General features: G+C 50.3%; 1 protein-coding gene across 1 annotated transcript in view; it reads right to left on the bottom strand.

Annotated features, from left to right (window-relative positions):
- Ly6k (lymphocyte antigen 6 family member K) overlaps positions 1–11,791 on the bottom strand; it is a 34,122-nt gene that overhangs the window by 16,360 nt on the left and 5,971 nt on the right. The window contains exons 2-4 of the mRNA XM_008851079.1: positions 11,566–11,651; positions 10,797–10,898; positions 9,246–9,401 (exon numbers count right to left, since the gene is read on the bottom strand). Coding sequence (XP_008849301.1) covers positions 9,246–9,401; positions 10,797–10,898; positions 11,566–11,651 — 344 coding nt within the window. The remainder of the gene's footprint in view (positions 1–9,245; positions 9,402–10,796; positions 10,899–11,565; positions 11,652–11,791) is intronic.

The raw sequence follows: 11,791 nt of genomic DNA, 5'->3' as shown, positions 1-11,791 counted from the left end.
CCGGTGCTGGGACTACAGGCGTGCACTACCACACCCGTCTCCACTGTCACCTTTTGAAGTCTAGACTCATGAAAGTGCTTCGTCAAGACCTGATTTCAGCATCTGCCCATTCCCATGGTGTAGATGTTCCCACTGTGCAGTACTGTGTTGTCACCATTGTGCCACTGCTGAACTCTGAGTTGTGGAGACCCGTCTAGACTCATGAAAGTGCTTCGTCAAGACCTGATTTCAGCATCTGCCCATTCCCATGGTGTAGATGTTCCCACTGTGCGGTACTGTGCTGTCACCATTGTGCCACTGCTGAACTCTGAGTTGTGGAGACCTGGCCACTCACACGTTTTAAGCGTTCAGGCACACTAGACACTAACAAGCTCAAGCGCACAGGTAGCAGAGAAGAGGAGTCAGGGTCGGAGACACAAAGGCTTCCTACTGCCTTTGTGTTCATACAACTGAATGGACATTTCGCTTCCGATCATGACTGTGCTTTACAAAGGCCCATACATTTCCTGGAAGTCTTACAGCTGCCTCTCATGATCTAGGGCCAGTCAACATCAGGCTTCTAAACTTCATGGTGCTCCTGAGATTCCAGTCCCATCTGTTCAGAGTCCAGACCTCCCATGGGCACCTCCATCTTGGAGAAGCAAGAAGGGAGATGGACAGAAGCAAAGAAAAGGGAAGGGAAGGAAGAGGAAAAGGGCCGGGGCTCTGGGAGCCAGGATTTCACAACCCTTCCTGTGTTTTAAAGCCTTAGCTGCGTACAGTCTGCTCCCAGAACTGCACAGGGGCAAAGGGAGAGATGGAGAGCAGAAAGCCTTTTGCCTCAGACAGTGGCACATCTGTCCTCCTGGAAGGGGCAGACAGGCCATGACCAGGGCTGCAGAAAGTGCCTGAGGGTCATCTGCTGAGTTGTCCTCTGTGGTGTGACTGAGCCATGGTTGGTGTGTCCATACACTCCTCCACTGGAGGATCCCTGGCTTGTGTTGAGTTGGGACAATCATGGTTATGGCTGCTACAGCATTTGTGTGGGGATTTACATCATGGAGATGCCTACGTAAAAACAGCCTGACTCCCAGCATCCATTTTTAATCCAAGAGCAGACCTGAACTCTGAGAACTCATTCCTTCTGACTCTCTCAGAACTGTACTCCAGAACAAAGGCTTGCTTGTTCTTTTATTGAAACAGTCTATCCAGCATGAAATGGGGAAGAAAAAAGTCAGACCCTTGTCAGAGAAGGATTTTGCCCTTTCTGATCCTTACTGATTTAGACCACCACATACAACAAGCGGATGTCCCACATCTCATTGTTTTCGGTGAGATAAACACTATTTGCAGGGCTTTGATGTGTAAAACAGGCATTCACACATTCATATATTTTTAAATATTTTATTTATTATTTTTATTTCATGTATATGAGTGTATTGCCTGCATGTATGTGAGTGCACCCATGTCGTGTAGTGCAATGCCACGGAGGTCAGAAGAGGGCTTTGGATTCCCCTGGAACTGGAGTTAAGGATGGTTCGTAGCCACCATGTGGGTGCTGGGAATCGAAGCCAGGTCCTCTGCAAGAGCAGTCAGTGCTCTTAACTGCTGAGCCATCTCTCCAGCCCCACAGTCATATATTAGTTTGGGTACAGAGAAGGGAAGGGTCTTGAAGGAATAGGTCATGTGATCTGGTCACAACAGAAGCACATGGCTCAGTGAGCTTGTCTACATAATAAACGAGCTAAGGTTAATTTTTCGGTTGCAAGGTAACGTAACAGTCACTTGTCTGGATCATGACCATACTGTTGAAATTGTTACCGCACATGTGCAGGTTGTGTATGTGCCCGTGGGTGTGGGTGGGCGTATCTCCTTCTCTGGAGATAAACACCCAAGAGCTTGATTGCTCTTTATCGTGTGATTAAAGTTCCATGCTTATTTTTTTAAATATTTTTTAAGACATTCTTTTTGTTAATCTCTTTGTTATCTTGATGCTCAAATATCTTTGTTAATTTTCTGATTTATTACATCATATACCAAAGGAAGTATGTTGAGATCTGCCGGGCTACCTCTATTTCTGTTAGCACTTACTGTGTACATTTTGTGGTGATGTTAGGTTGCAGGTTCCCAGGCTTGGCTTTACGGTGCTGGTGCTGCTCAGACACCAGACCTGCCTCTTCAGAGTCCACACCTACCATGGGCCCCTCCAACTCAGACTCCACAACCATGTCCTTCACCTATCCTTCCTATTAAGTCTCAGAACCTGAGCTCCCTCTTTACCAGCTTCATACACTGGCCCCCTCCAGCACAGAATCCATCCCGAGCTCCCTCACTGCCCATATCCATGCTGCGTTCCTGCAGCTCGGACCCCACACCTGTGACCACTCTTCAGGATCTGACATAGCCACACACAAACAGACACATACACACACACACACACATACAAAGATACAGACACACACACAGAGTACAGACACACACACACACACACACACACACACACACACGCACTCATACACACATCCCTCCTACCCCTCCAGTTCAGACACCATACCTGTGACTCAGGGTCCCAACCTGACCCTAGCTGCAGCCAGCATCCCTCTCCAGAAGCTGTAGCCCCAGCTCCCTGGGCAGTACCATGTTTCAAGTTGTATTAATTCATTTCATCCCTCTAACCCCAAATGGGATCACACACACCTCTGCCTTGGACGTGAGCTGGAAAGCTGACGCCTGGAGAATTCCAGCTGTTGTTTTTAGGGTCTATGAGCTCAGAATGTTTTAAAATTTATTTAACTGTTTGAAAACAAGAAACTCCTTTAAAACGTATGAAATTCAAGTTTCAAATCTGTAAATGTGCTTTATTGGGAGAAACCAGGCCTACAGTCTCTCATGCTTGTTACCCCCAGAACAAAGCCCACCCACGAGAATTTGCCAGCCCCGCCCCCTGCCACCCGTGTGGTGCTGTGGCGCCATGTGGTTCTTTACTGTCAAACACGACGCACAATTCCTTAATTCTTCATACTAGATGGACCCCCGAAGGCCTGATCACTGCTGTCTGGTTGCTGTTTATCTCCCTATTACTTAACTTTTCATTTTCCTGCAGCGATGGGGAGGGGGAAAGCAGGGGCGTGGGCTGCAGGGAGGGCCCACTCCTGCTGTAGCAGCATCAGTCCATTTGCGGCCTAATCACCCAACCTAGTCACCCTTTCAGGGCCCCTCCTCCAACACTGATACAGGAGGGAACACGTTTCTAGTATGTTCCAACCATGGCTGTGCTGTGGATTCTGTCACTCCAGAACATTCCTCCTCTGCCTTCACAAGTACTGAAAGGGTGAGACCAACTCACTACCTTAGGTTTATTTCTCTTTTCAGTCAAAATTGCATTTTATTTATTTATTTTTGGTGTGTACGTGGCGGGGAATGTGTAAGTGTGTGGGGTGCGACCACTGGTGTACACTGCCATGCAGAGGTCAGAAGACGTCAAGTGTCAGGCTGTGGCTCTCCTTCTGCCTCATTCCTTAACGTCAGAATCTCTCACTTGTCCTAGAGCCCACCTGGTAGCTAGCAAGTCCAGTGATCCTTACATCTCCGCCCACCACAGTACTGGACTTACAGGTGTCCATAACCACATTTGGCTTACTTTAAAATGTAGATTCTGGGGCTGGAGAGATGGTTCGGAGGTTAAGAGCACTGGCTGCTCTTGCAAAGAACCGGGGTTCACTTCCCAGCACCCACATGGCAGCTAACAACTATCTGTAGCTCTAGTTCCAGGGGACCTGACGGCCTCTTCTGATCTCCATTGGTATTGCATGACACAAGTGTACTTCATACACGCAGGCAATACACTCACACGTTAAAAATTAACAATGATAAATTATAAAGTGTGGGTTCAGGGAATTTGAACCCAGGCCCTCATACTTGCACAGCAAGAGCTCTTACCCCCTGAACCACCTCCCCAGCTTCTACATCTGTTTCCTGACCTAGAGTTGACCAAACGGAAGTACAGGAAATATAAATTCCACAGTCATCCATTCCTTCTAGATTTTCAGCAGAAACTTCTCCATTCATTGGCTCCCCCCAGGCAGATGCCGTATGTGAGACAGACAAGTTTCTGAGCTGTGTCTTTCCCTGGCTTCATCTGGGGTGTGGCTCCTCCTAAGCCCTTTATTTGTGTTTTCATTTAATTTCCTACTTTTGGAGATCCGGTGCCACTGTGCCTGCTGTTCCCTGCAGGTGGCACTGCAGTGCCCAAGGAAACCAGCATCCCGAAGGCTGCCGGCCTCAGGGCGTGACCAGGCACTGCCCAGTTCCTAGTTCACCAGGCCTTAGGATTTGATTTGATTTTACGCCTCTGACATGCTCAGAAGTAGTCGGCACATGGTCACAAAGAACTCGCAGCGTTTTTCATTCGGCATCCTCGGCGTTTTGCAACAGGCAGTTTCTCAGGGCTGCTCAGGTCTGTCAGTCTAAGGCTCTGCAGAATTCATGTGGAAACCTGACCCCATGGTGGTGCTGGTGGTGGTGGTTTTGGGGAGGTGGGTATGTCTCAAAGGTTCCTCTCTCATGGACAAGATTAATGCTTGGTCCTGTTGGCCCCTCCACTGTGCTCAGACACAGAGAGGGTGCCATCCAAGAGGAACAACCCTTAATCGGGCACCAAATATGTTGGTACCCTAACCTTAGACTTGCCAGACCTAGAGCTGCAAAGCAATACATTCCCATTATTTATAAACTATGCAGCCCAAGGCATTTTGGTATAGTAACCCAAGAGGTATCTAGTGAGTCCTCTTGCTGGAATCAGAAAAACATCTCTACACATCTCACTCTAGTTTCTGAGTTTTTCCTGCCCTGTAACAGTGTTCTGTGGCAAAGGTCATATACATTTGTTATGGTTTTTCAATTTACGTGGATCATTTCTAACATTTCATCATCAATTCTGGTATTTGTTCTAGGTTTCTTGTAGGTAACATTTACCACTTTATTGAAATTTCCTTTTAGTTATCTCACATGAAAAGTCCTGAGCAAGGGGTCTGGAGAGATGGCTCAGTGGTTAAGAGCACTGGCTCCCCTTGCAGAGGACCTGAGTTCAGTTCCCAGCACCCACATGGAGACTAACAATCATCTGTAACTCCAGTTCCAGGGGAACCCTGGATTTATAATTAATTAAAAGTAAATAAATAAAATATATTTAAAAAAAGAAAAGTTGTAATCAAGAGCTAATGACTGTGCTTTCCTCCCTTGCTGTGGTGATTGGTATTCATCCCTAAAACATACCATCGTATGTTAAACTGTTCGAGGTCGTAAGGCCTTACACTGGGATTGGATTAGCTATTGTTTTACTTTCTAATAATGGTAATGATCACTATTTTCTGTTTTAGTACCGTTTTGCTTGTAGGAAGTCTCACAGCAATCTGCTCTGCCTCTGCCTCCCCAGTGCTGGGGACTAAAGGCAAGTACCACCACACCGTGTGATGGCTAATCCCGGGTGTCACCTTGACTGGATCTGGGATTAACTGAAATGACAGAGATCTTCTTGATGGGATCATCTGAAGCTGAAGATGCACAGTAAATGTGGGCGTTACCCTCTGATGGCAGTCGGTATAAAAGACCACGGCAGAGGAGAACGCCAGGCTTCTTGCTGCTTGCCTTCTCTCTCCCTGGTGAGTTCGTCTTGCTGCTGTAGACTGAAGACTAGCTGATCTTTGGGAATTTGTCAGCCCTTCAGCGCCAGATTGGGACTACTGAGACATCCAGCCTCGTGGACTGAGCGACTACGGATTCTCAGCCTCTCCAGTGTGGTGCAGCCATTGTTGGATTACTCGGACTCTATCCTGTGAGCTAAGCTGATAAATCTCTATACATATATATTCATTCTACTGGTTCTGTTTCTTTGGAGAACCCTGACCAATACACCTGGCCTAGTAAAAGCTTTCTTAATACTCCTGTTAGGGAACAGAGTTTCAGGCCGAAATACATGCCTGTTCAACGGTACAGAGGCTTCGAGAGCCTGTCCACTGGTTTATGGACTATTCCACCTGTGCCCTGGGGTGGCTCAGTTGCTGTTCTCACAGATCAGGCTCTGGATCCCTCCTGTGTGCTGCTATGTGGTTCTGAGACCAGCGGCAGGGAAGCTAGTAGAGGGGCGGCCAGCGGCCTGCAGGATTGTTCTCCTTAGGAGATGTCTCTGTACCTCAAGCGCATGAACCCGACATGCATGGGCAGGCATTCTTCCATTTGGAGAACTCACAATGCCACAAGCTATGGTGCTTTGTGGTGTCTGTGCTTCCCAATCACCCTCAGCCTGTGCCTCAGGGCAGCGGTGCCTGCCGTGGGGTCCCTTGACTGGGGATGCTCAGCCCTGGGCTGCCCACCTCCGTACTTGACATCTACTAGCGAACACACCTTTGAACCTTGTTCGAGTGGCTGTGACGTGGGGGTTTTCTGTCACAGCACAGGCATCCTCCCAGTGACGCAGCCCCTGAGTTTCTAACGTCCTTTGCTGGACGGTGCCAGCCCTTTGCTTGTTCGCACTGGGTTCTCACGGCTTGCCGTGCCTGCTGTCCTTGTCCAACCCACTCGGCTCTGGCACCGCTGCCGACACTCTGCCCTGTGATCCTTCGGCCTCCAGCCTCCAGCGTTGGCACCGTCTTTTGTGTCCATCATCTGCCACCGGGCTTTGGCTTCTTCGCCTGCGCAATCAAGTTTCCACAGCCCAGCCCTCGACGGCTCCTTGCTGGCTTAGCTGGTCTGGTGCCTGGAACTGAACTGTGTACCAGACAGACACACCACCACTGTCTCATTGTGTTGACCACTGTTCTTATTACTGTAGCAAAATACCTGGTAAAAGCTTCCAGAAGGGAGGGCTTATCTTGGCTTCCAGTTCGAAGGTACAGTGTACCAAGTGCAGAAGGCACGGACGGCAGGACGGTGAGGTGGCCGGTCACACGGCATCGAGAGTCAGGAAGCAGAGCGGGATGAATGTGGTGCTCACATGCCTTTCCCTTACCCCGGAAGGTGGCTGCTCATATTTAGGGTGACTCTTCCTAATTTAGAAAATTTCTCACAGCCATGCCCAGAGGTTCATCTTCTAGATGATTCTGATCCTGTCAAGTTGACAGTGTTAGCTATGAGGACCTACACCTGCCCATTCAACTGCTCTTTTGAAACCAGGTGCAGTTATCTACTACCCTGTGACCTCGTGGAGTGGCTCACACTCAGATACACATCAGCAACCTGCTTGTCCACTGGTGTACCTGGGCTGCCGCCGGCAAAGCCTACGCTCGACGCTGATGGAGCTCAGCCTGTCCTCCGCAGTGCTGGGTTCCCCTGTGGCCTCCCTTAAGGATGGTCCTAGATGGTTATCAGGCTACTCAGAAGACGAGCCTTGTTTAAGCTCTTGTTCTGAGATAACCAGAGAGACAAGACTGTCAGAAAAGAATGTCTGTCTGGTGTCCTGGCTCACACCTCTGCTCATTCCGGCACTTGGTATGCAGAGGCAGGAGGGCCTCAAGTTTTAGGCCATCTTGGGCTACACAGCAAATGCCAGGCCAACCTGAACTAGAGTGTAAGACCTTGTCTCAAAAAGAGGAGAGACAGAGAGAAATATGAATTCATTCCCCCCACTAGCCTGCTAATTTAGAGACGCCATCTCCTGAACATCCCACAGGATCTTTCTGGGAGGATGTGTCTGGCCTTCTTGTGGTATTTGTCGTGAGACTCATCTTCATCTGTGCCCCTCTGTCCCCTGGCTTGCGTGAGGGCCCTTCCCTGGACCAGTGGGGCTGTGTCCAGCACTTATTCGTCTTTGCTGTCAACAAGCCTCCTCATAATGTAGCATCCATCTCAAACCCTGATCTTTCCTAAGCACTAACCTCTGCATCTCCTGCCTTCCACAGAGATCCTTCTAGAAAGACTACCCAACACGTGCAGTGCAGACTGAATATTCAATTCATTGTAGCTCCCCAACCTGTGACAATGTTGTACGATGACAACCATCATGAAGTCAATGAGTGTCCTTCCTAATGTTGACAAAGGCCTACCAGTTCCAGACTGAGACTGGTCCATGTTCCTATTTACTGACCTATTCTTTTCCACTGCAGATTGTATCCTGCATTTGGATGGACTCCAATGACAGTCTGCTATGTCAACTCCATTGTGTGTTCACCTCCCCAGTAACAAAAGTAGTACCCCAACCTCCACCCAGAGGCATGGGGAATGGCTCGGCTGTTCTTCCTGAGAAAGCGCCATGGGCAGGACTATGAACTCGTGGCCTGTGACAGGCAAATGACGCTGGAGTTCCCCTCCAGTCCTGAAGACACTGGCCATCCCTCAGGGACCCTCCCTGATCCCTGTCCCCAGAATTGACTTTGGGCTCATGTCTGCAGTGCTGGTTGTGACAGAGGTGGCCTTGTCTTCTAAACCTCAGGAACAGTACAGTCTCTCTGGAAGACTTCCCAGCCCCCCTCCCCCAACTCCAGGTTCCTGAGACCAGAAAGGAGAGGTAGGAAGGAAGCATATCCCACCCTAAATCACGACAGGAAGTCCTTGCTTCGCAGGGAAGTCTGAGTGGGGGTGCTCAGTTCTTGGGGATGGCTATATCTCACTGAACACAGGGAGGGAGATCCCTGCTGCCGTCTACCTGGCCCACACTAGACACAGCTGTGTGGGAAAATTCATGAATTCATGCACCAGCGCCAGGCGGTGGGTGAGGCCATGCAGAGGAGTCTCCCCTCCTGAGGCGTTCGCCCTGAGTCATCTCATCCCCCATCCTGGGATCCTTGAAAGGTTAGAAGCACTGAGCACACTGCCTCTGTGAGTGAGACATGGGCTCCCTCCCCACCGATTCAGAGGCCCTCCCAAGCAAAAAGGGAAGGTGAAGCCTGGTCAGAGACGCTGGCCCATACCACTGCTGTGGGAACTGGGACTGGCCGCAAAGCCAGCGGAGGAGCTCCTGGGGAGGACCAAGCCACCGTCAGTTCTGAGGTTCCCAGGAGTCAAACCAAGAGGTAACAAATGGAAAACAACTTTAATCAGTAGGGTCCGGTGGGGTACAGTGAAACCAACCCTGCTTCCCTCACAAGGCCTGATCTAGGCCCCCTAAGCTCACAGCAGGCTGAGGTCCTTAAGGACAGCAGTAGTGAGCATGGCAAGGCAGGGCAGAAGGAGCTCCAGGTGATGGTGTCTCCTCTCACTTGCACGCCCAGGCTGTTCCCTGAACTGCATAGCTTCAATTCCTGGGTACCTTGCATTACATAAGTTCCACTGACAGCACATTGTGTACATGAAGGGCATGGGCCTCACAAGCACAAAGGCCTTAGGCGGGGGAGGGACATCTGGTTGAGGTGCAAGAGTCGGTAAATACGCCTCTGTGGGACAGGAACTGGCGCACTGCTTTGAAACCAGGAAGAACCGCTGAAATACTCCTAGTAGGGAAGAAGGGAAGAGAATCACATGAGTTCAAAGCCCTTTCTGTCGGCCAATTGACCCTGCATCCCTTAGGGATCTTGTCAGAGCACCGCACTCAACAGGCTGCACTGGGGTGGGCTGTGTGGCCTCCACATGCTTTGGAAACGCAGGGTCTTTGACCCGCCTCTCTTTTAAATATATTATTTATTTATTAATTTTATTTTACATGTAGGAGTGTATTGCCTGCATGTGTGTGAGTGCACTCGTGTCATGCAATGCCCATGGAGATCAGAAGAGGGCGTTGGATCCCCTGGAACTGGAGTTACAGACGGTTCTTAGCTGCCATGTGGGTGCTGGGAATCGAACCAGGGTCCTCTGCAAGAGCAGCCAGTGCTTTTAACCTCTCCAGCTGAGCCATGTCTCCAGCCCTGATCTTCCACTTCTTTTTTTAATATTTTATTATTATTATTGATTTTTTTTATGTGTACGAGTGTATTGCCTGCATGTATGTGAGTGCACCCGTGTTGTGCAATGCCATGGAGGTCAGAAGAAGGCTTTGGATTCCCCTGGAACTGGAGTTAAGGACGGTTTGTAGCCGCCAGGTGGGTGCTGGGAATTGAACCCAAGTCCTCTGCAAGAGCAGTCAGTCTCCTAACCGCTGAGCTTTCTCTGCAGCCCTGATCTTCCACTTCTTAAGGGTAGGCTCAAATGACCAAGCAGATCTAGGAAAAGCATCTCAGGCCATCCCAACTTGGATCTTGGTGGGGGCGGCTCTTAGAACCTCCATTTTTCTATATTAACGAATAAAGTTCACATGAACCGAACAGAACCCTGCCCACTGTTTCAACACAGAGACCTGGGATGGATGTGGGGTGGGGGTCAGGGGTGGAGGTGGGGGAGTAGTATGAAGAGAACTGAATTTGAATTCAAAAGTGCTGAAAAATACCTCTGGGCAGAACGCTGTGTGTTTCCTGAATCCACTTCAGGGAGCTCTCCTTGTGTCCTGAACCCTTGGGTGGATTATGGATGACTGAGCAGTTGGTCTGCAAACTGTACAGCGGGGCCTGCCCCTCACAAACCCACGTCAAGCCCATCGCTCTAGGTGCTGTTCTCTGTCAGGCGTCTGACACCATTAGAGCTCACATTTTCATTCAAGAATGGATGCAAAGAAATGCCTATTCCTGCCTATTTTCTCCCACATCTTACTATTTCACCAGGACCAGCTGCTGCTGGGGCCTGCTTCACCGCCTGGCCCATGCTGCCCAGTACTGAAATCTTCCACGCTGCACCGTCACACTCCAACCTCTGGGACTCTGTCTTCTGTGTATGGAAGTCACCTTTAATGCACAGCCTCCATTTCTGAAAGCCTGGATTGCCCTGCCCACAAGGACTGAATGCAAATGAACACTTACTTGCCGCAGCGATGACACAATATGGTTCCTTTGTGGTACAAGTTTCTGGCTTTGTGCAGTTAAAGGAGTTCTCCATCTCACATACATGACACGTGATGGGATCTGAAGGGAGGGATTGGAAAGAAGGAAAAAGTCACGACGTTCACTCCTGCCAGACCTAACCTGTCATCCAAGGTGCAGCAGACAAGCATGCCCAGTCTCCCAGTCCCCAAACCCCCAGGGGACCCCGCATCTGGGCACAGGACATGAACCACAGGCACTTTCACACCCACATTCTCTGCTGGACACTCTTGTGTCAGACTCTAAGCCAACCCCCCGCCCCACACACACACCTTTGGCTCTTCCTCTTCAACCACTGGGTGTCCTGCCCACCACGCTTCCTGCCCCGTCTTATGCCCAGACCCCCTCCGAGCTCGAGAGTAGACTGTCCTGGGCCAGGACCAGGGCTGCACCTGCTTTGGGGAGACCCTGGAGGCACACGCTGCCCAACACCCATGTCTACTACCCAGTTGGTCTCAGTTTCCAGAACCTCTCAGAGGAAGGAGTCTTGAGGGTAAAGACCACTACCAGGAGCAGGGCAGGGGGCGGGGAGGGGGAGCGGGGAGGGAGTCAGGCTCACTCGGAATCCCACTGCTATAGCCTCTATGACTGCTGTCCACGGCTTCCTGGGCTACTGTACACCCACAAAGGGCCTGCCCTGGACTCTGGTCTGTCCCAGAATCACTAAACAGACATCCCCTGTGGAACAGGCTCTGAGCACAGCACTTACCTGCCCTCTTGATCCTAGCAGTCTGCACCACAGGTGGGGCCAGGAGCACAGCCAGCAGAGCCACTATCATCACAGGGTGCCTGCTCCTGACAGGAAGAGGAAGAGCAGTGTGAGGAGGACAGTGTGAGGGGAGGACAGGGTGAGGGGAGGACAGTGTGAGGAGGACAGTGTGAGGAGCACAGTGTGAGGGGAGGACAGTGTGAGGGGAGGACAGTGTGAGGAGGAC

Source organism: Nannospalax galili, unplaced genomic scaffold (genome assembly GCF_000622305.1).
Source record: "Nannospalax galili isolate Female #2095 unplaced genomic scaffold, S.galili_v1.0 scaffold525, whole genome shotgun sequence".
In the NCBI taxonomy this organism is placed as follows: domain Eukaryota; kingdom Metazoa; phylum Chordata; class Mammalia; order Rodentia; family Spalacidae; genus Nannospalax; species Nannospalax galili.
The sequence above is the reverse complement of the archived record's forward strand: the minus strand, read 5'-3'. Positions and strand labels throughout refer to the sequence as shown.